This window comes from Lontra canadensis, unplaced genomic scaffold (assembly GCF_010015895.1).
Source record: "Lontra canadensis isolate GAN:19392208 unplaced genomic scaffold, GSC_riverotter_1.0 scaffold63, whole genome shotgun sequence".
Lineage (NCBI taxonomy): Eukaryota > Metazoa > Chordata > Mammalia > Carnivora > Mustelidae > Lontra > Lontra canadensis.
The window spans coordinates 7969629-7992486 of record NW_022631057.1 but is presented as its reverse complement, the minus strand read 5'-3'; the positions used below and the strand labels follow the sequence as shown (position 1 = coordinate 7992486).

Here is a 22858-nt window from a genome sequence, read left to right as displayed (position 1 = left end):
CTGACTGAATTTCTTCAATGATATAGGACTACTCAGGTTTTCCATCTCTTCTTGGATCTGTTTTGGTAAATGATCTTTTTCTATGAATTCACACATTCCATTCCAATTTTCAAACATTAACATACATATAGTTTTAAATAGTATCCTTTGTTTCTGCTCAGTCTGTAATTCACCCTTTTTCATTCTTAGTGTTTATTTTTGCCATTTCTTTTTCTCTGTGATTAATCATGACAAAGGCTTGTCAATGATTACCCACTGCAAAAAGATAATCTCTGGATTCGATTACCCTCTCTAGGATGTGTTTTATTTAGTTAAATTTTGCCCTTTGTTGTTTTCTTCTCAGTTTTTAAATGTTATTCTGCTTTTTATTTTTATTTTTTAATTTTTTTTAAAGATTTTATTTATTTATTTGACACACAGAGATCACAAGTAGGCAGAGAGGCAGGCAGAGAGAGAGAGAGGAGGAAGCAGGCTCCCTGCAGAGCAGAGAGCCTGATTTGGGGCTTGATCCCAGGACACAGGGATCACGACCTGAGCTGAAGGCAGAGGCTTTAACCCACTGAGCCACCCAGGTGCCCCAAGTTATTCTGCTTTAAAAAAAAAAAAGTTTTTAAAAAGTTATTTGCTATATTAATCAGAATGGGCTAACTGCCACACAAAACCTCAGTAGTCTAACACAGTACAGTTCAGTGGACTGCAGGTATGACCTTGCTCTGCCTGAAGTCATTCAGGAGCTTGAGTTCCCTTCATCAGTTGGATTCACCATGCTCTAGATCTAAGGAGTCCTACAAAGGATTCCTTGCATCTAGAAAGTGGATGTTTGCAAAGGAAGTTTTAAGTGTTAGACCCAGAAGCTCTTCACATTACGTCTGCCCATACGCTATTGGCCAGAACGCAGTCTCACAGTCCTATCAACCGTGAGAGGCTAGATAAATTGTCTCTGACATGAATCCTCCTCTCATTGATTTTGAGCCTTTTTTTCTTTTTTGGAGTAAGCATATAGGCCCCCAATTTCCTTCTACATTGGATTTTCACTGAAGTCTACAAGTTTTTAATATATAGTATATTATTATTTATTATCATTATTATATTATGTATTATTATATTATATATTTTATTATAATATATTTTATTATAATATATATTATATATTATTGATATAATATGTTATATCTATATATATTATATTATTATATCATATTATATTTTTTTTCATTAATTTTAAATATGTTTCTCTTTTCCGCTATGCTTTTTGTGGTTGTTGTTTGAATCACTAATTATTTAGAAGAGTGTTTTTAAATTCCCAATTATATGAGATTTTTTTTCTATATATCTTTTATTACTGAGTTTCGACTAACTGCATTGTGGTCAATGTGGTCTACATGGTGCTGGTCACTTAAAGCTTGTTCAAGCTAGCTTTATGGCTTGGTACATAGCAGTTTTCATAAATGTTTCATGTGTGCTTTCAAAGAATGCTGTTCTCCATTTGTTGGGCACAATGGTCTATGTGTCTCCATACACCAAGCTCATGAATAGTGCTGTTCATGTCTTCTATATCCTTGTTACTTGTTTGCCGGCTTGATACATTAACTGCTGAAAGAAAGACCTTAACAATCCCAATGATTAGTTATTTTTTCTTGTAATTCTATCAAGTCCTGCTTTCGATGTTTTGTGGCTAATTTAAAATATGTTTGGGGGCTCTGTGTTGAGGTGCATACCAGCTCAGAATTGTTCTATTTTCCTAATGATATAAACATTTTAACCTTTTGTCATTACTCCATTTATCTCTAGTAATGTTATTCTTAAAGATTTTATCTGTTGCCAATAAAGTTATATCAAGGATTATTTTTTGGTTGGTTGTTTTAGTTTTAGTTTTAGTTTTTGGTTTTGACTAGTATTTACTCAGAATATCTTTTATCGGTTATTCAACTTTCCACCTTTTGGAGTACTGTGTTTAAGTGTGCCTTTAGTAAGGAGGACATAGATGGTTTTTTATCAAGTCTGATGATCTTTGTCTTTTAACTGGAGAACTTGACTTATCCTATTTGTGATTACTGATGATTTCTACTTATTCATATTTGTTCTAGTATTTTTGTTTCTCATCTGTCTTCCTCCACCTCTTTCTATCTTCTCTTACCCCTCTTCGTCCTCTCCTCCTCCTCTCTTACTTGCCCTCTTTTGGATTGATTGAAGTTATTTTACTCATTCTGTATTTTGTTTGAAAGTTATATATTCTGAGTCTATTATTTTAGGCATTACTCTAGTTATCCCCAATACGTACATGTAAAGTTTAAAGATAATAAATATCTTTCTATATTTTATTTCTGATCTCTCTTTTTCCAAATTACATCTAATTTTTTTCCAGGATTATAGTTTCTTATTAAATATTATGATTATTATTACTTGCAGCCAGTGCTTTTTCATTGACCAAATATTTAGAAATCCCTTTGCTGATCATTCTTTCTTGCATCTCGGAACTTATTTCTAGAATCATCTTTCTTCTATCTGAAGTATATAATGGAAATTATTCTGAGTTTGTTGGTAGTAAATTCTCTGTTTCTGTTTTTCTGAGAATATCTTTTTTGACCTCATAATAATAAATGCAGAAAAGTAAAATTACTGTATCACAGAGAGATTTATACATGTTAAGGCTCTTGATACATATTAATTCATTTTTCTGTATATAGACCAGCAGTGTATGGAAATTTATATTATTTGACACACTGGATAATTCTTTTTCTTTTTCTTTTTTTAAAAAAATATTTATTAATTTGTTTTAGAGAGCATGTGAGAGAGAGAGCACACAAGCAGGGTGAGGGGTAGAAGGAGAGGGAGAGAGAGAGTTTCAAGTAGGCTCCCCACTGAGTGTGCAACCTGATGCAGAGTTTGACCTCAGGACACTAAGGTCATGATCTGAGCTGAAACCAAGAGTCGGAAGCTCAACTGACTGAGCCACCCAGGCACCCCTAGAAAATTCTTTTTAATGCTCCCTAAACTGTATTGTAATAAATGGCACATAATTGTAAAATCAGCTTCATATTTTTTTAAGATTTTTTTTTTGGAGAGAGAGAAAGTGAGAGAGAACACGAGAGGGGAGAAGGTGAAAGGGAGAAGCCGACTTCCCGTGGAGTTGGGCACCTGATGCGGGACTCGATCCTGGGACTCCGGGATTATGACCTGAGCTGAAGGCAGTTGCTTAACCAACTGAGCCACCCAGGTGCCCCCTATTTTTTTTTTTTTAAGATTTTATTTATTTATTTGGGAGAGAGTGAGTGAGAGAGAGAGAACATGAGCAGGAGAAGGGGCAGAAGGAGAGGGAGAAACAGACTCCCCGCTAGCAGGGAACCCTATGCGGGACTCTATCCCAGGACCCTGGGATCATGACCTGAGCCGAAGGGAGATACTTAAACAACTGAGCCAACCAGGCACCCCTGCTTCATTTTTTTTTTTTTTTTAAATAAACTACATGTTTCCTTTTTGTGCAATTGCCCATTACAGAGTCTTTTTCTTATTGACTTATAAGAACTCTATTTATTGTTAAATTTTTGACTGTCATATATCCTGTTTTTTTTTTTTAATTAAGATTTATTTATTTGAGAGAGAGCACAAGCGGGAGGGACAGATCAATGAGTTTATCTTAGTTGATAAACTAAATCCCTCGTGGAGAGTAAGAATCAATGAGTTAACATTTAATTCATTTTATCGGCTTATTGCCCCAAATATGACACCCTGCCTTCATCAAGCTTTCTGAGGTTCTGATCTAAAGACCTGCTATCTTTTATAGCACAAGTCATCTGAAGGAAAAGTGGTCAATGATGTATTTTCTCTTTCATAGTTCAAATAACTGTAAAAAGAGGAGGGGAGTTTTGAGGGCAGAGATAAAAGGTGCCTAGTCTTCTTGCTGGATTCCAGATGAAATCTCTCCTTCTAAATCATATCCTTTCACTTCAAGAGATTTTTTCCTCCGACCTTCCCCATCGCACACTTTTTAGGACTTTAGACTCATTGATCTTCTAAAGCTCTTGATGGCACTTGGCCGCCCCCTAGTGGCCAAATCCTCTACGTGACAGAAGTCTTCTGCGATGCTGGTGTTCGGGTGGGAAGTGTATTCTTATTTGTAACTTACTTTGGAACGTGTAAAAAGACAAGAGGATGGATCAGTGGATGAGTAGAGAGATGCGTGGGTGCTTACATACGTGATGGAGCAGGTCCAGCGATCCTAACTGTAGAATCCAGGGGGATGAGCATACGGGTCACTGCACCATTCTTTCAGCTTTTCTGAGAACATTTATATAATAAAACACTGGATAAATATCTCTCTGGTAGGCTCTGGGAAACAGGAAGGAGAAATAGACTTCTTCAGATGAGAAAATGCATTGTCAAGAGAGCTGCAGCAGAAGGAATGTTCCAAGAAGTTATTATTTTTTTCTTTTTTTAAAGATTTTATTTATTTGACAGACAAAGATCACAAGTAGGCTAGGAGGCAGGTAGAGAGAGGGAGGAAGCAGGCTCCCCGCTGAGCAGAGAGCCCGACGCGGGGCTCGATCCCAGGATCCCGAGATCATGACCCGAGCAGAAGGCAGAGGCTTTAACCCACTGAGCCACTCAGGTGCCCCCCAAGAAGTTCTTTGGGTAGGAGAGAAACGATAGCAAATGGAAACCTGGAATGACACAAAGGAGTGAAAAACACGGCAAATGGTAAATATGAATTGGTTTTCCTCATTAAAAATATCTTTAAAAGACAAGTGAGTTTTTAAAGCAGAAGTAACCACATATTCGGGGTGTATAACTTACGTAGAAGTAAAAGGCATGACAAATAACACAGACGGTGGGAGGCGGAAATGCAAGCCCCCTGGTGAACTTCTTGCTCTGTACGGGCAGAGGCATATTATTTGGAAGTAAATTGTGATAAACTAAAGGTATATATTTTACATCCTATACAAATCCCTAGTTTTGTTGGCTATGTCAACATGCCTTTCTCAGTAATTGAGAGAACAAATGGAAAGAAAATCAGTAAGGATATAGAAAATTCAAACAACCATCAACCAACGTCACTTAATCGACATTTGCATAACCCTCACTGCAACAAAAGCAGAATGCCCATCCTTACAAGTGCACAGAGAATATTTAACAAGATAGACCACATTTGGGGCTGTGAAACATGTTTCATTAGATTTTAAGAAGGTAAAATCATAAAAGTGTGTTATCTAATTGCAGTAGAATGTAAGTAGAAGTCAAGAAGGGATAGCTGGAAAATCTCACCTATTTCAAAATTAAACAACACAGTTCTAAGTAACCCATGGGTAAAAGAAGAAGTCATAAAGTAAAGTGGAAAATTCATTGAACTGAATGAAAATGAGTACATGTGTCTAAACATGTGGCTATAGCTAAAACAGCGTTTAAAGGAAAATTCACAGTATTCAATGCTCGTGTGTTATAAATGAATAAAGGTCTAGAATCTGTGATCTGGGATTTGACCTTAACAAAAAGGGAGGAAAAAGAGAGCAAGTTAAGCCCAAAGTAAGCTGAAGAAAGGAGATAACAAAGATAGGAGCATTAATCAATGAAATTGAAAACAGAAAAATAACAGAGAAAATCAATGAAACCAAAAGTTGGTTCTTTGTAAAGATCAATAAAATGGACTAACCGGTAGCCAAACCAATTAAGAATGAAAGAGAGAACACACAAATCACCAATATTAAGACTGAAAGAGAAGATATCACTAGAGATCCTACAGACAGTAACAGGATAATAAGGGAATATTACAAATGACTTTATGCAGATAAATTCAACAACCTGGATGAAATGAATACATTCTTTGGAAGTCATAAATTACCAAAGCTCATTCAAGAAAAAGTTAATAGCCTGAATAGTCCTATATGCCTGTTACAGAATTGAATTTGTGGTTACATCCTTCCCATAGAAAATTCCAGGACCAGTGGCTTTATTGGTAAATTCCGCCAAACATTTGAAGAAGAGACTATATCAATTCTATACAAACTTTTCCACAAAATAGAAAAGGAGTAGGGAAGACAGAATCCAAAAACAGACCCACACATATATGGTTAATTGATTTTCAACGAAGGCTCCAAGGTAATTCAAAGGGGAAAGGAAAATCTCTTTGTGAAAATGGTGCTAGGCCACGTGGATAATCAAGAAAGAAGTAAAGAAAGCCTCGACTGTCACCTCACGCCACATGCAAAACTTCACTCAAAAGGGATAGATCTAAAAGAATTCAAACCATAAAACTTCGAGAAGAAAACAGGAGAAACCCCTGTGACCTTGGGTTAGGAACTGGTAGTCTTAATTTACAAGTGAGGACTCAGTCATAGAACAGGATAAGGAACTTGCTGAGGTCACATAACTAGTTAGGGAGCAGAACTAGCCTTTAAAAACTTAAATTCATACTCAGATTTAATGTACTTGACTGGCAAGAATTTTGAGCTTTGTGTGGAAATGAATGAAAATGCCCACCATGGCTCCCTTCTCCTTCACATTCTGCTCTGTTGGTAGATGTATGCAAGCCCCCTCCCATGTGGCTTCACTCGCCCCAGATGTGAGCACTGCTGTCCACCACCACACAGACCACTGCTTTCCACTGTCCTGGGCCGAGTTGCAGTCCCTGAGCCCGGCCCGTGCTCATAATGTTCTCCTCTCCTCTGCAGGCCTACTTCCTGCTTATCCTTCAAAGATACTCGTACCTCCTTTGGGAAGCCCTTCTTGATGCTCTCAGCCTGCAGGTCTCCCCTCCTCTGAGGTCCTCTGGGCTTTCTAGTGCTTCTGTTAGTCTTATCTCCCTTCCAGAAGGTGGGCACCTTGTGGGCAGGTCTCATGTCTGAGTTGTCTTTGCATCTCCCTGCATGGCGCATGCTCAGGGCCAGTCGAATGAATGAATGTATCTTGAGAAGCCATCATGGGTTAGGGTCTTTTGTCTTTGGATCTCCTTGGAAGGTCAGGCCCCCATTCCACCCTTAGAAATGTAGAAAGGGCTCTTTGCTCATCCTTGTTCTGTGAGTCCCTGTTCAGGGCCATGCAGGGCACAGACACCGGGTCATCCCCTCTGTGCAAACCCCCTCTCCTCCCGACACCACAGTCTGAGCTGAAGCCCTGTCCTTCCCGCACTGCAGGACCCCACAGCACAAAAATTGCTTAGAACGGTTCATGCGGGCAGAGGTGTTCAGCCACTGCCTTGCAGTTTCTAAGAACTTCTTTCTTTGCTCCTGGCCCCACTGTGGCCTGCTGCGGTAGCAAGGCAAAGATGGCAAGAGAAAACCCAAGGAAAACAGCTCTTTTGTAGGTTTTTCTGGGGAGGGTAGGAATGAGCTGTGGCCTGTACAAAGTCATTTAGTCCATCCCCCTGCCTCTGGGAGCACTCTTGGTCTCGTTTGGGTGGAAAGTTCTCTCTGGCATCCAGAGATAACCCATTGCCTGGGCTATGTGTTCCCATGCCTCAGAAATGTGTTTTTGACACCCACCCTCCATCTCCCCTTGTGGCCTGTGCTCCCCTCTTCCTGTGTCTGCAGTCAGGTGTGAGAGGAGACAGGGGAAGGCAGAAGCCTGCATCCCAGCCTCGGGAGTGAAGAGCACATGGTGTCAGGCCACAGGCTAGGCCTTGGAGCCGACACACTGGGACAGAGTGGGGCTCAGCCTTCCTGGGGCTCCCTCCTTCCTTCTCACCCACAAGAACTCTGGAGTGTTTCCTGGGAGCCTGGGAGGTTCGGGGGCCTTGAGGAAGGAGAAGGACAAGAGTTTCTGCAGGAGGTCATGTAGAGGTCCTTCTCTGGAAAGGGAGGCGTCCCATCCTGTGTGTGACACCGGGCAGCTGGGACTGTGGAGGAGGTGAGCAGGTGCCCACAGAACCCTGAATGAGAGCCAAATCCCCACACATGTGGTGGTCTCCCTCAGCACCTTCTGATAGGGTCCCCAAGATCACATCCTGGAGTAGGGTTTTCCTCAGCCCAGACTCTTCCTGGCCCCAGGAAGGGATAGACAAATAGCGGTCTCAGGCAGCCCTGGCTCCGGGTCCCCCACACTCTAACACCCAGGAAAGCCTCTCGCTCTGTTGCTCACAGGATTTTTGCCAGCAGCGTGAGGGACACATGGGTGAGGAGTGAAGGGTGTGTCTCTCCTCCATGCAGACCCTCCAACCCCTCTCTGATTTCCTGCCCTCAGAAGCAGGCGCAGAACCACCTGTCCTCCCTGTGGGAGCCTGGGGTGAAGGCTCTGCGGTGGGAATCTTTCCTCCAACGCACCAGCCCCAAGTCAACTTGCAAGGGATAGGCTTGTGTTTGCCGAACGTTTTAATGATGAAAAGTACAGAAAGCACACCCTCCAGACACCCCTGGGTCCCCCTGCCCTCATGCAGCTCCTCTGACCTCCTCATTCCTCCCTCCTGTGCTCACAGCAGGCCCAGCTCTTCTAAGAACCCGCTTCCAGAAAACAAGGACTGGGCCTTGCTCTCGCAGATGTTTTCACTCCGGATCTCTCGCAAGACGTTGAGAAGAAAGAAGCCCCCATGAAGAGAGTGGAGGGGGTTCATGGTCACGTTCAGGGACTTGGCTTTGGGGTGGAGAGGCTGAAGGTCGCCCCTCTTCTTCTTTTTCTTCCCCCAAGGAATTCATGCCCTCCTGCTCCTCACTCCTCTCTCCCTGGGGCTCCAGGCATGACCGGTGTCCTCCATCCTTTAGGACTGTCTCTCTGGGCCGGTGTGGGTATCAAGAGTAAAGTTTCGGGATCTGTCGTCATCCATGACCGTCGAGCCAGACAGGACTGTCCCGGGGTGAGGTGGTGTTAGGAGCTGGATTCTGCAAGACAGGGAGCACTGGGGCAGTCAGGCTGGTCCCGAAGGAGCAGCTGCCCATCCCCCCACCCCTCCGTTCCATGGCGAAGGTCATGGTCAGTCCCAAGGGCTCAAGTCCAGAGACAGCACGCACTCTCTGAGCATGGGCCAATTGCTCCCCTGGCAACCAGTCCCCGAACACTTTTCTGAAAACAGCCTTTTCAGGACAAGGTGTGTGCACGTGCTGGGGCACCTGGCGAGTGGCTTCCCGAGGGCTTTGGCACAGATGCGAGAAAAGATGTTCTGGGTCAGTGCTGAAAGGGCCATTTTTGCATAAAGATCAATTCTGAATAATTTAGAATGTTTAGGGGTTACTTTGTTTTCTATTCAAAATATAAGCTGTCCTAAATACTCTTAAGGAAAACTGTTTTCTTATTAACATAGGTTATTTGCTTTACTGAAAAAGAGACTACCAGTAAGACAATCAGCAAGGCTTTTTGGGCACAAAATGTCTGTGTCCGGGCATATTTATGAAGGTAAAACACAGAAGACAGAAGAGGCCCCTTCATCTCTCATCTTGAAATGTGTTGCAGGCCATACTGGGAAGCTTAGGCTGGGGAGGCATCGTCCCTAAGCCAAGAGTTAGGTGAATTAGTCCTCAATGATCTAGTTAATACCACATTTTGCAGGTGGGTAAATCAAGGCCCCAGGAGGCCTCGTGATGGCCAGCTGGAGTCACAGAGCTCTGCAGAGCCACGGGGGTTAGAGGACCCCGGTATCCTGACCTCCAGCCCAACCACCCTTCAGGGGACAGGGAGGGCTCCCTAAAGGTGGCTGCTCCCCGACTCTCCTTCCCTTCCCCCCTCTGCCAGGGCAGTACTTTCACCTGTGACAATGAGGGTGGCGGTGCTGATGGCCTGACCCAGCGCATTCTCCGCCACTGCCTTGTACTGGCCGCTGTCCTTGGGGGAGACGCTGGGGATGACGAGGGAGCACACACCCAGCACGTCAGTGCTGTACACGGCAGGGTTTCCAGCCAGGCTCTGGTCGTCCTTGAACCAGGTGACATAGGGCCGCGGCCAGCCCTGCACAGCACAGCTCATGCAGCACTCGCAGCCCTGCGGCAGCAGGTGGGTCCGCAGCCCCACCAGGAACCGGGGCTTCTGGCTCAGGTTAGGCTCCCGGTAGCTTGGAGCCTTCACCGTGAACCTTTCTGTGGCAGAAACCAGGGCGAGAGGGAGAAGGGTCGGTAATCAAGGAAGGGATGGCCAAGGCACAAGTCAGGGTAACCGGTTCCTGGTGGAACTTAGGCACTTTCTGGGTCCTTCTGCCACATCTTACCGTCAATTTGGCCCCCATAGCTGGACTCACTTTTTTATCCTTTTCTTAAAATGCATTTGGATTTTTTTTTCTATAAGCTAACACCCATTCACTGTGAACAAACTAGAATGTGTAAGAAAGTCAAAGCAGGAAGGAATCAAAACCAAGCATAATGTCACTGCCTTCAATGACCAGAGCTAACATTTTGGTGTGGAACCTCTCAGACATTTTTGTGTTTTAGAAATATGGAATCACACATTCAATTTTATTATTTGTTTTTTCTAGCGATTAGTCTGAAGGCCCACATCTGTTTGATTGTAAAATACACTTGGTTTTCAGAGAAACATTAACCTCTCTTTGCCATACGGCCTGCTGCTGATTTGAACCTCACCCAAAGGCATCCTGGACACGCAGACACCCACAGCCCTCTGCCCTCTCCAGACCCACCCTGAGTCAGGGACACAGAGGATAGCAGTGCAGGTGGGTTGAGCCAGCTGGGAAGCTGAGCAGGTGGGGAGCTGGGCAGGTGGGGAGGAGGGCAGGGCAACAGCTCTTGGCCTCCACCTTGTGGTGGGGCCAGTGACATGTTAAGCCACACTGGGCCACCTCTGCCGGGGCTGCCCCAGATGCAGCCCGCGTCCCCGAGAGCTCACCTCGCTGCCGGGGGATACACCAGGGCTGGCTGGTGTCCGAGGGCAGGCTGGCCCCCAGCTCATTCTTGGCCACCACCCGGAAGTGGTACTCGCGGCCAGGGAGCACGCCCAGGAGGGTGAAGTGGTTGGTGTGCACGCGGTCAGCCGCCTGGCGCCAGGGCCCTTGCACCGAGGAGCGTGTCAGCACCTCATAGTACAGGGGGACACCCCCGGCCTCGTCTGGAGAGGGTTCCCACTCGGCCGTCACTGTCCCGGGCACGTTCTCCTGCAGGCGGATGGGCCCAGGTGCCTTCGGACACGCTGCACGAGAGAGCAAAGGCAGCCGAGTTTGGGGGGGGACCCAGCAGGGCACCCCAGAATGCCCACAGGCTTCTTCATGACCCTCCCCCAGGACCCCAAGTCTTCTGGGGTCCTGGGGAATGCAGTCTGGCCATGTTGGCAGCTGGAGCCAGATAGAGGTCCGCTGGGGGGTGTACAGTGATCTCTAGGGCATGGAAAGCCTCTCCAACAAGACTCATTTGAAATCACTCTGACTTGTAAGTAAGATGACCCAGGACATGGACAGTGGAGGGGCTTTCACAAGACCGAGTTGCAGAGGCCCCAGTTAGCCACTGGTCGTTTCTGTGTTCCAGAAGCTCCTCCGGGGTGAGCAGGGGCTGTGCAGGAGTCCCCGTGGGGAGGGCAACAGTTTTCCTGTACAAGGACCACACACAGTCCTTCCGAGGCTCTTTCAAGTGAGGTAATGGTGAGGACTGTCTCTGCTCACTGATAGTCCCAGATGGGGGAAGGGCCATGGCTTAACGGTCCCTAAGTCTGGGGCAGAAGAATAATGGACAACCCCCCCCCCCGCCAGGCCCCACCCCAGACTCTCCCTCTGCCTTTCTTCCTTCCTTTCCTCCTGCTCTCAGGAAGGGCTGGTGGTGTCGTCCCCTGTGTACCCAGGTTTGGGAGAATAGCTGAGACATGTGACCAGGACAGCTGGAGAGCTCCACGCCTTGGTGAGTAGCAAGCTGGTGTCAGGAGCCCGTGCCCGGGGCCGGCCTCACCTGCCACCCTGAGGGAGAAGCGGTAGAGAGCCTCTGTGCCCTGCAGGCTCCTCAGCAGCACGGTGTAGACGCCACTGTCTGAGAGGCTGGCCACAGGAATCAGAAGCTGAGTGAGGCCCTCCTTGGTGGAGGTCACATTACTTTTAAGCAAGGGCAAGCCGTCCTTCAGCCAGGTCACCTCAGGCATGGGGACGGCCTGGGAAATGAGAGGAAAGAACAGTAAAGGGGGGACATTTCGTGGGAGGGATGGCATTGAAGCTGGGCCTAAGGTATAAGTGGGGAGAAGGGCATTCCCGGGGGAGAAATGTCTGAGCAAAAGCACAGAGGTGGGAGATGCCTACCTAGGGAGAGGCTGCTTGAGAGAGGGATCCAGGGAGGTACGGGAGGGGGTGTGGGGTAGCGAGGAAGCAGGAAAGGGGGAGTAAGGCAAACCGCCAAGTCCCCGTGAGAGCCTCTGGCACCGTCACACTGGGCATCAGAGTCAGACGGGGATGCGGACAGTCACTTACCTCACAGGAGTGTTCTGAGGATTGAAGGAGTTAATAATACATGGAAAGTATAGAGAACAGGGCTGAGGAACACTCAGTGTATGTATGAAATATTTTGTCACATTACGTCATATTACGGTCTAATAGTTAAGAACATGTAATTTAGAATTATATCTGGGTTTGAATCAGGTGCTGCCGCCTATGAGTTCCCACAGAGATGATGATTTTAATAACAGTAACAACAACAACAACAATTAGTACTAGATAACACAACTGGGTTCTTGCCTATGTCAAGCACTACTTATGTGCTTTCAGTGTATTAATTCCTTGAATCCTCAGAAAAATCCTTGGAGGGAAGTTACTGTTATCCCCATCTGACAGATGAGGAAGCTGGAACACAGAGAGGTTAAGAGAGTTGTCCGAAGTCAAACAGCTAGTAAGTAATGATGCTAGAATCTGACCCCAGGCCCTCTGTGATTCCAGCCCCCACACTCTACGGCTCTACTATCCCACAGGGAAGGTGGTGTTGGTGGAGGACCATCCCGAGTCAAACGCAGTTCATGTGCCTGTACCGTACTCATACTCAGGACTTTGTAAAGTCAGAACGGACTGTCCGTGCTGCAGCCGCACTGAATTCCCATACTGAGGAGAGAGGAAAGGGGGCGTCATAGCTTAGAGGCGCAGTAACAGAAGTGACCACTAGAGGGAGGTGTAGATGAGCGCCGAATGGCCACCCAGTGGCCTGGTGTGGATCCTGTCTTCAAGGAGGACTCTCTTCCAGCCTCACTCTGGCTTGATTTCCAGCACAAGACTGGGCCACCAGTCGGGGACCAAAAGGGGGGGGGAGGTGAAAGAGAATTACAGGGCTGACTCTGGCTCCCTTGGCCACTCTGGGCCCCTCTCCCCACTCCCCATTAGCTATACTCACTTCAAAGGAGACAGGCATACGAATGGTCTCCCCAGCTCTGACCATCAGCGAGTCCCGTCTGCTGGAGTCCATCAGGAACTTGGGACGGACTGGAACACACAAGATGGCTTGTTACCTCCCTCCACACTTGGGCCCCTCCACACATACGGGTGGCATGACCCAGGGCAAAGCCCTTTGACCTCAGCTTCCTTATTTGCAACTTGGGGGTAAATATCACTAACCCTCTAGGATTTTTAGGAGTTGTAATGAGAAAACATTTCTGAATGGGCCTGCCTCATCCAGTGCCTGGCTCCTAACAGGTGCTCGATCAAGGGCACATCATTAAACCAGGAAGAGGATCCTGGCCGCTGCTCAGAGGTCCCGCTCAGGAAGGGCCTTTGGGAAGCGGGAGGCGATGGCACTCACCAGCAACGGGCATGACTTGCACTAACGTGTCCAGGGAGGTGGGCTGGCCACGGCCTCCATCGTTGACAGCTGTCACCCTCACGAAGTAGCTCTCTTGGGGCCGAAGCCCTTTGGCAGTGAAGGTGGTGACTGGCACGGTGCCCTCGTGGCAGGGGCTCCACTGCAGACTGTCTGAGCCACGAAGCTCCACCACATAGCCCTGGGCTGTATCCCCGTCCTGTGTGTCTGGCTGGGCCCAGCTCAAGGTGATGCTAGTGTGCGATGTGTCTGTGACTTGGAGGTCCCGCACAGGCCCGGGGGGTCCTGGCCGGGCACCGAGGGAAGATCAGGAATTCCGGCACCCTCTCTTGAGGAAGGCCACTCCATGTGGCTGTTCATTAGTTTTCCTGTGGGGGGCTGGGAATTTCTTCACCCACCTGTTAGCCCACTTCCCCTAACCACCCTTCAGTAATTCCTGAAATCTGGCATATTAGTTGATGACTCCCTGGGCTCTATGATCCCTGAAGACTAGAATTCTGAATCTTTTGATTCTGAGCTCTAAGTTCGTCAGGACTGCCTTGTGGGCACTCAGTCCCTTCTTATTTTTTACCTGTTAAGTGGGAAGGAAAATAACACAGGCCCTACCCAGCCACAGGGGTTTTGGAACAAAGGTATGATGTGTGTAAAGGGCTTTGTCCATTGCAGAGCCGTCTACTCAAGCTGGTTGCACAGTGGACTCTTGTGGGAAGCCTTGAAGACCCTGGTGCCCAGGTCCCATGCCCAGAGGCGTGGCTGGGGTGCAGCCCAGGCAGCTGGAGTTTTTAAGAGCTGCCCAGGTGTTTCTAAATCTGGGCTAGGATAGTGCTTCTCTTAAGTTTAATTTGTTTATAAGCCACTGGGAGATTTGATTAAGACTACAGATCCTAATACAGAAGGCCTGGGTGGGGCCTGAGACTCTGCATTCCTAACAAGCCCCCGGGTCAGGCTGCCGGTCGGTGATCATACTCAGCAGCGAGGGCCTAGGAACGGTCGTGATCCGGGCGGCTGCTGTAGTCACTGCTCTGGCGGCTTGCTGTCCCCACTCCCTATCAGTGATCAGAGGGAGAGAGGCAGATAAACTAGGATGGGGTGGATCCCCTTGCCAGGAGTAAAATGCATGGGTCTGCTTTCCCCTCTGCATTCCACACTCTGCCCTTTTTAGGACTAAAACTTAGACACCATTCGATCTGTTAAACTTGTACAATGTTCTATTTTTTTTTTTTTTCTGGATTCATTCTAACAGCCCAGACCCGTACCGTGCACCAGGCCCTGTAGGGATACAAAGGTGCTCTCAAGGTGACCATGTGGCCAGTCCGGCAAGTGCCAGAAATGTGCTACTGCCTTGATGGCTTGTCACTAGCTGGCTCATAGGGCTCATGAAGCCTACAGAGCAGCATTTCCTAAGCCCTATGCCTCGGAATGAGGTTTTTGAAGGGGGTTTTGTGAAGAAGGTATTCTCTACTCAAATTTGGAAAATGTGGCTCAAAGTAGGACAGGTCCCTTTCGTGCAGGTCTTGGGAATATCACAGGCTACGTGTTAGAAACATCTTTGATCACAGATTTTTTTGGCTGTTTACATTGTTCTCAGCATGTCTATTGACATCTGTCTTTGCTGGATGTCTGAAATCACAGAGAGGGAAATGCAGTTCTAGACCGGAAGCAGAGGCCATCATTTTTTACCTAGTTCCTGGCACAATGTCAGCCATTGTGATTAAAGGCAATGAACAAAGATCTGCTGGATAGTTAGGAATGAGGTTCCATGGTGACCTCCCGCCTGCCCCATGGTGATGACAAGCCCTCACTGGGGTGGGTGGACGTTTATGGGATGAGAATAGGTGGGCCTGACCTGCCCAGAGGCTGAAGAGTGAGTTAAGTGATCTTGGGAAGAGATCTTCTAATCCCCACTGCCTGGCCTCTGTGCCTGTTTGATCTCAATCCTCCAGGGCCCCTAAAATACACCTTACTCCAGAGGCCCTTTGACCTTTGTCTTCCAGCCTTCCTGACCATGGCCTTCAGGACCAACCCTGACCTTCTTATAGCCCCTGTCTTGTCCCACGGGCTCCAGAGCTATCCCCTGCTCGTCACTACCCCCACCCAACCTGGGCTGGTGTTCTACTTACTCATGGGGTCCCGAGCAAAGACGGCATCCGATGGAGGCCCAGGCTCTCCGGGGCCAGAGGGAGACACAGCTGTGACCCGAAACTCATATTGACAGCCCTGTCGCACATCTGCCACGGTCCACCTCCTCTCTGTGAAAAGCCCACCCCACGTTTGTTGGCCTGTGACAGGACCAGGCCATGGGCACACAGATGGCCTCGTGCCTCCAAGCTCTGAAAAAGACCAAGCCTAGGGCCCCGACACATTCTTCCTCTCCAGCCAGCTGGCTAGGGGTGACTCGGAGGTCTCCAAGGTAAAAAGAGCAATGCTCAGAGTGTGAGAGGCCTCATTCCCTGTCTGGTTCTGCCACTAACTTGCTGGGTGGTCTTGGACAAGTGCCTTAATCTCTCTGGTTCTCTCTGCCTTGCAGACTTCTAAAGGTTGTTACAAAACTATATAGATTTATAAATAAGACAGAATGACTAGGAGAGTGAAGTTGGAAGAGTGCCCTTAGTTCACCACCCTCTTTGCAGAGATGAGGATCCTGAGGTCCTAAGTGACACAGCCCTGGCTAGAAACCCGGTCTCTTGACAAGATGCTCGGGGCTTGGGATCTGTTCTTTCTCCTGCAAACGTTGGCTTGGATGTTTCTGAGTTCTTTCTGATCTCAGAAAGCAGTTTCCTGGAAACTGTAGGGAAGTGAGTAGGACAGGGAACACGTCTTCTCATCTTATGGATGAGAAAGGTAAGATCCAGAGAAAAGAGCACACTGCCCGAGGTCAAGGCCAGAAGGAGACGGGTCAGGGCTAATAGCTCCAGCTCTGGCTTCTGTCCTGAAACTTCTGTTAAAACAGGGTTTCCTAACCTTAGCCATATTGGCATTTGTAGCCAGATAATTCTGTGTTTGGGGACATGGGAATGGTACAGGGGCGTGGCCCTGTGAACTGCAGGGTGTCTAGCAGCATCTCTGACCTCTTCACACTAGTGCTACCCCACAGCTTCCCGCACTTCAGTTATGACAACCCCAAATTGCCAGACAATTGCCAAATGCCCCCAAGGGGTGAAACCTCCCCAAGTGAGACCTGCTGTACTAAAGGGACTGGCAAGCTGGTGGCACAGGGCCCTGGAGCCAGGAGGTCATGCAGGGAAGCTGTGGAGGCCAGGATAATGCAGAGTGTCCCTTCAGGCCCACTCACCAGGCACGGGCTGGGCATTCACTGCTGTCCAGGCGCTGCTTCCCCTCTTGCGCTTCTCAATCAGGTAGCCCAGGATATGGGCACTGCCAGGGCCCCGAGGTGCTGTCCACGTCAGCGTGATGCCCTGGCTGGAGGCCGACTGGATGGCTGGGCTTGAAGGGGGCCCAGGGAGAGCTGGTCGGGGGGTAGGGAGAGAAGGTGCAGGTCAGCCCCAGAGGCCAAGGAAAGGTGCCAGTTCACAGCAAGGTCCTGGGGGACAGCAAGTGGGACACCTGGGAGCAGGCCACACTGTTCTTTCCCAGGCGGTGTCAGGGGTGCTGAGCCAGCCTGCCCTAGGACACTGTTCTGGCTGTGGCCTAGGAGCCTTAGAGGCAGCCCGGAGGCCCCTCAGCCTCAGGTCTCCTGACAGATGCTTCAGAGGGAGTGCATCTGATGGAGGATGGTGTCTGCCTCACCCAGGTTCCTGAGAAAGTGCGCTCTGCGTGTCCACCCCAACTCCTGGAGAGCCCTGGCTGGGAGAAGACCCCATGACCCTTGTTTCCTAATCACCTGCCAAATCCCAAGTGAACCTACGTGAGGAGTCTCCACAGTGCTCTCTACGAGGGCCCCAAGACGCCCCCCCACCATTGCATCCCTCAGTGTCTGGGGCAGCCCTGCCCACCCTCTGGGAATGCTAAGGCCCGGTCCATCCTCTTACCCTTAGGAGCCACCAGCACCTCTGTGGACTCCAAGGCTTCCCCAGCCCCCTCAGAGGTCACAGCTCGCACCCGGAAGGTGTATTTCCTGCCCTGCTCCACGTGGGCATCGGTAAAGGTGGTGCTGCCGGCAGGGGGCTCGCCCACCTTCAGCCAAGCGGTCCGGCCGGCTTGCCGCCTCTCCACCACGTAGTGCTCCAAGGCCCGGCCCCCGTCGTCCTTTGGGGGCCGCCAGTGGAGGCAGACACCAGCCCCCCGGCGATCCTCTACCTCCAGGGGACCTTGTGGGGCCTGGGGCTTGTCTGGGGTCCCACCGAGAGGGGCAGGAAGAGAAGGGGGAGTCAAAGGAGCTGGAGGGGAGAGGTACGAGACCTCCCCCCTCATCAGCGGATAGGCCCGCTACAGGGTGGAATGCCCAGAGAGCCTCGGGTATTACCTGGAGGTATCCCCCCTCCCCACACACACACCCAGAGGTGACCGGGATGCATCCCTGTGGCCAGTACAGGCACCTGCTCGGCTCTCTGGCCATGGGCAGTCCTAACTTGCTGGCACTGCTCAAGGCTGAGGGCCACCATCCCACCCCAGTGGTCCCCCACCCCACCCCGGGCCCAGTGCCTTAGCTCCCAGAGAAGAGCCACCACCCCTGTCTTCTTCCTAACCAGTCTGAGGAGGGGAGAGAGGACAAGGTGGAGTGGGTTTGTATCTTAGAGAACATGCAAATGAGGGTCGGGACTGTGGGGCACACACTGGGCCTGCTCCTGCCAGCAGGGAGGCCCCAGAACCCTGGGAGCGCTCGGGCCTCGGCTGGGGAGAAGGCTGGGGCTGGCACCTATAACCTGCAGGGTGAGCTCAGCCTGCACAGAGCCGCCCTCGCTCTTCAGTGTCACGCGGTACCGGCCACCGTCCTTCCTGCCGGCGCTGGAGAGGCACAGCCGCGTGAAGCCTTCCCCCAGGGCCACCTGCGCCCCCTGGCGGCGGCCGCTGTCCACCACTTCGGTCCCGTCCTTCTTCCAGGAAGCCTGAACTGGGAGGCGGCTCTGGAAGGGGATCTTCACCGTCACCGGCTTCCCAGCCTTGACCACCAGAGGCTCTCTCAGTTTCTCTGTCACATCAGCAGCGATTACGGGGCGATCTAGAGATATAACGGGGCCAGGGAGTCAAAGGCAGCCTGGGCGCTGTGCACCGGGGGTGTGGGGAAAGAGGACCCGGGGGAGGAAGTGTAGGCTGAGAATAAAGACCGCCCCCCCCTCCGTGAGGACTGTGGAAGGGATGCGTGGGCTTCGTCTGCAGCAGGAGGCACCAGGGCTAGACCTTCCCAAGGACTTCCTGACAAAGAATAGGGAGGATATGGCTGCCTTTTTAGAAAGTCTTTCTCAGACTGAGGATGAGATTAGGCACTGGCTGCAGACCCCCTGGAGCAGAGAGCCTGTGGAGCAGGGGCGGGGGTGGGGCTGAGCCTCACCGTGGACACTCAGGGTGGCCTCGCTCTGCTGGTTGCCGGCTACAAAGGTGTACCTCCCAGCCTGGGTCCCCTGCACGTGGGCAATGAGGAGCTTGTGCACGAGACCATCTTGCTCAAAGACGACTCCATCCTGGGCGCTGAGCTGCGAACAAGGGCCGTAGAAGAGACCATCATCCCCATCCTGCCCAGCTCCCCCAGGCGGGGGGGGGGGGGAGCAGGGCCCCTTACTAATGCAGTGTAGGAACTGTAGTAACAGTGGCGTCCAGGAAACCCTTGCACGCCCCAGGTGCACACTAGTGCCCTCCAAGCTCAGCCCTCATTTAATGTTGCAACGACCTTATGTCAGTATTATTATTGGCCCCATCTTATAGGTGAAACCAGAGGTAAGAGGCGGAGCTGGGATTTGAAGCCTGGTCTAGTGGGCGCCAAGGCCCGCGCCCTAGAGCACCGTGATATCGTCGGTCCTCCTGAGAGGACAGCCGTGGCAGAGGACAGAAGGGCTATAGGACAGAAGAGCTGTTCTGAGAGAGGAGAGGTCCTGTCTGGCTGGATTGAGGTGGCGTTTGTACCACACCTTGAAGGACAGTGGAATTCAAGAGGTGTTGGGACACAACAGGCATTTTAGATGAGGAGGAGGCATCTGGGAGAGGAAGGGGTGTGTCCAGGGGGAAGTGAAGAGGGTACACATCTACCTAAAAATCAGGTTTTATTTTAAAAACATCAACATGCTGGCTATTTAGACAAATCACAGGATAGGTGCTCTAGTAATATGAAGAATGAAAAATCTTGGGGCGCCTGGGTGGCTCAGTCGGTTAAGCATCTGCCTTTGGCTCAGGTCACAATCCCGGGGTCCTGGGATCGAGCCCAACCCTGCGCTCCCTGCTCAGCCTCCGTGGGGAGTCTGCTTCTTCCTCTGTCCCTCCCCGCCTCCCCGGCTTGTGCGCTCTCACTCTCTCAAATAAAATCTTTAAAAAAGAATAAAAAATCTTTCTTGCAAAGTCTCTACCCTCTATTCTTTACTGCTTCACCCCCCCCCAATAAACTGTCAGTAAAGCATGGGGGGCAGTACCTTGACTCCATCTTTAAACCAGGCACCGGGGCCCAGGTCGCGGGTGAGGGTACAGGAGAGCACAGCAGCCTCTCCCTGCTGCACTTCTGTGTCAGCCAGGCCCTGGGAGAAGTAGTCCCTGGGGCCTGGAGAGACAAGAGGGAGTCGGGAGCTGGTCACCCAGGGATTTCCGCCAACGCCCAGCCTCCCAGACCGTTGCCTACACTGAGCTCTGGGAGGCCACCGTGTCCTGCCAACTGGGCTGAGCCCGTGCCAGCCAAACCAAAGCTTCCATTTTTCTCCACAGGACCTAGGGTGGTGTGGGGGACCTGGGGTGTGAGGTGGACAAAGGGTCCCCCTCGAGTACGCAGACAGGAAGTCTGAGTAACCCACAAGGTGTATTTCAACAGCTCCAGGTCTTTGGACGTAGACTGTTAAGACAGAGACCCCGAGACCTCTCGGCCCCATGCGGTCTGGGGTCCACCTGCATAAGGAGGAAGGGGTTTTCCTGGATGGAAAGAGATCCCTGAAAACGGGGGGCACTGGCAGGGACAATCTCCTGGGGCTGGAGGCAGAAGTGAGACTGACGCAGTCATCCCTGTCCCCCTGGGCTCTACCCCACCAGAGCCATTCCCGTGAGAAATACCTACCTTGGGCCTCCTTGGAGAAACCGTCAGTGCCAGGTTTGTGTCTGGATCTGGGACTCTGGGTGGCGTCCCTCCCCTGACCACAGATGTCTGACCTGCCCTCCAGGCCACCTCTCCTGCTACCGAGATGACTCAGTGGCTCCCAACTCTGGTCTTTGTGCAGAGTCACCCTTCTGCTCTCTCGGTCCTCTCCTCCCAGTGGCTGCCCCGAGGCTCTGACCTTGTCTGTTCCCCTTCCCTTTGCTGTTCCAGCCTCCACCCCCAACCATCTTTGAGAACTGCTGAACTGGCCAGGCCTTCTGTCTGACCCTCCAGACTCTTCTGCTCCCCATCTCTCATACTCCTTTAGGGTCCCTGGACCTTGGGGTCTGTCATTCTCAGCCCCCAGGGGCCCCTGATATCCCAGGGACCCTCTTTCTCCTCTTTGCCCTTTGTCTAGCTGAAAGCCCAGGCCCTGGATACCCCCTGATCTGTCCATAGAGTCTTTTCCACCCAAGGGACCATCTAGACGATTCCAGGCTCCCCGAGGCCCTAAATCCCCAGGTTTTTGGGTGAGACTCTTCTCCCTATCAGTGAAATTCCCCTTATCCAGGATGCCTGAGTCCTCTGAACCAGTAGACCTGCCCCTTCCAACACCTGAAACTTTGCTATCTAGGAACCGTGGGTCTTGACGCCGACCAGCCCCTTCTTGGCCTGGAGCATGCTCTATGATTTCTTGGCTCCTGGGTCCACCTTCATATCCCACTCCAGCCTGTGTGCCCGTTACTCTGAACTTCCCTGAAGCATCTCTGTAGCCCACCTCACCTTCTGACCCCATTTCTCCAGATCCTCCTGAGCCTCCCCTATAATCTGCCTTACTTCCTGACCCCAGTCCCCTAGCAGCCCCCAAACCATCCCTACGGCCTGCTTCATCTCCTGACCTGAGTCTCCCAGAACTCCCCAAACCATCCTTATAACCTGCCTCTCCACCTGACCCAAGTCTCCCAGAACTCCCCAAACCATCCTTATAACCTGCCTCTCCCCCTGACCCAAGTCTCCCAGAAACCCCCAAACCATCCTTATAACCTGCCTCTCCCCCTGACCCAAGTCTCCCAGAAACCCCCAAACCATCTTTATAACCTTTGTCACCTCTTGGCCCAATTCTCTCAGACTCCCCCAAGCCAGCCCCATAACCTGCTTTACTCCCTGCCCCCATTCTCTCAGAACCCCCCAAACCATCCTTATAACCTGCATCACCCCCTGACCCAATTCTTCCAGACTCTACCAAGCCATCTCCATAACCTGCCTCACCCTCTATCCCCATTCTTCCAGAACCCCCCAAACCATCCTTATAACCTGCCTCACCCCCTGACCCAACTCTTCTAGGACCTCCCAAGCCATCCCGATAACCTGTACCTCCTGGCCCCATTTTCTCAGAACCTCCCAAGCCATCCACATCACCTGCCTCACCCCCCATCCCCATTCTGCCAGAACCCCCCAAACCATCCTTAAAATGTGCCTCACCCCTTGACCCAATTCTACCAGAACCTTCCAAGCTGTCCCCATAGCCTTTCTCACCCTTTGACCCACTTCTCCCAGGATCCCCTAAGCCATCCCCATGACCTGCCTCATCCTCTGTTCCCATTCTCCCAGAATGCCCCAGACCATCGCCATAACCTACCTCATCCCCTGATCCAATTCTTCCAGAAATCCCCAAGCCATCCTTATAATGTTCCTCACCCCCTGCCCCCATTCTCCCAGAACCCATTAAGCCATTCTTATAAGCTGTCCCACCCCCCATCCCCATTCTCCCAGATTCCCCTAAGCCATCCCCATAACCAGCTTCACCCCCCATCTCCATTCTCCCAGAACCCCCCAAACCATCCCTATAACCTGCGTCATCCTTTGACCCAATTCTCCCAGAGTCTCTCAAGCCATCACCATAACTTTCTTCACCCCCTTCCCCTATTCTCTTGGAACCCCCCAAACCATCCTTATAACCTATCTCACACTTTGATCCAATTTTCCCAGAATCCCCCAAGCTATTCCCATAACCTGCCTCACCACCTGACCCAATTCTCCCAGGACCTCCTAAGCC

At 50.3% G+C, this 22858-nt stretch overlaps 1 protein-coding gene across 2 annotated transcripts in view; it reads right to left on the bottom strand.

The window, feature by feature from the left end:
• Positions 1 to 8775: 8775 nt before the first annotated feature.
• The window catches only part of IGFN1 (immunoglobulin like and fibronectin type III domain containing 1), a 27253-nt gene continuing 13170 nt past the window's right edge, over positions 8776 to 22858 (bottom strand). The window contains exons 8-21 of one of the 2 annotated variants that reach the window (XM_032878233.1): positions 21901 to 22116; positions 20785 to 21846; positions 20156 to 20280; positions 19087 to 19228; positions 18454 to 18756; positions 17627 to 17926; positions 16930 to 17103; positions 15758 to 15886; positions 13620 to 13922; positions 13215 to 13303; positions 11799 to 11994; positions 10753 to 11052; positions 9660 to 9992; positions 8776 to 8804 (exon numbers count right to left, since the gene is read on the bottom strand). In XM_032878233.1, the coding sequence (XP_032734124.1) occupies positions 8791 to 8804; positions 9660 to 9992; positions 10753 to 11052; positions 11799 to 11994; positions 13215 to 13303; positions 13620 to 13922; positions 15758 to 15886; positions 16930 to 17103; positions 17627 to 17926; positions 18454 to 18756; positions 19087 to 19228; positions 20156 to 20280; positions 20785 to 21846; positions 21901 to 22116 (3686 nt within the window). In that variant the 3' untranslated portion in view covers positions 8776 to 8790. Of the gene's footprint in view, positions 8805 to 9659; positions 9993 to 10752; positions 11053 to 11798; positions 11995 to 13214; positions 13304 to 13619; positions 13923 to 15757; positions 15887 to 16929; positions 17104 to 17626; positions 17927 to 18453; positions 18757 to 19086; positions 19229 to 20155; positions 20281 to 20784; positions 22117 to 22858 lie in introns of both variants that reach the window. The other variant, XM_032878235.1, reaches the window with a different exon arrangement.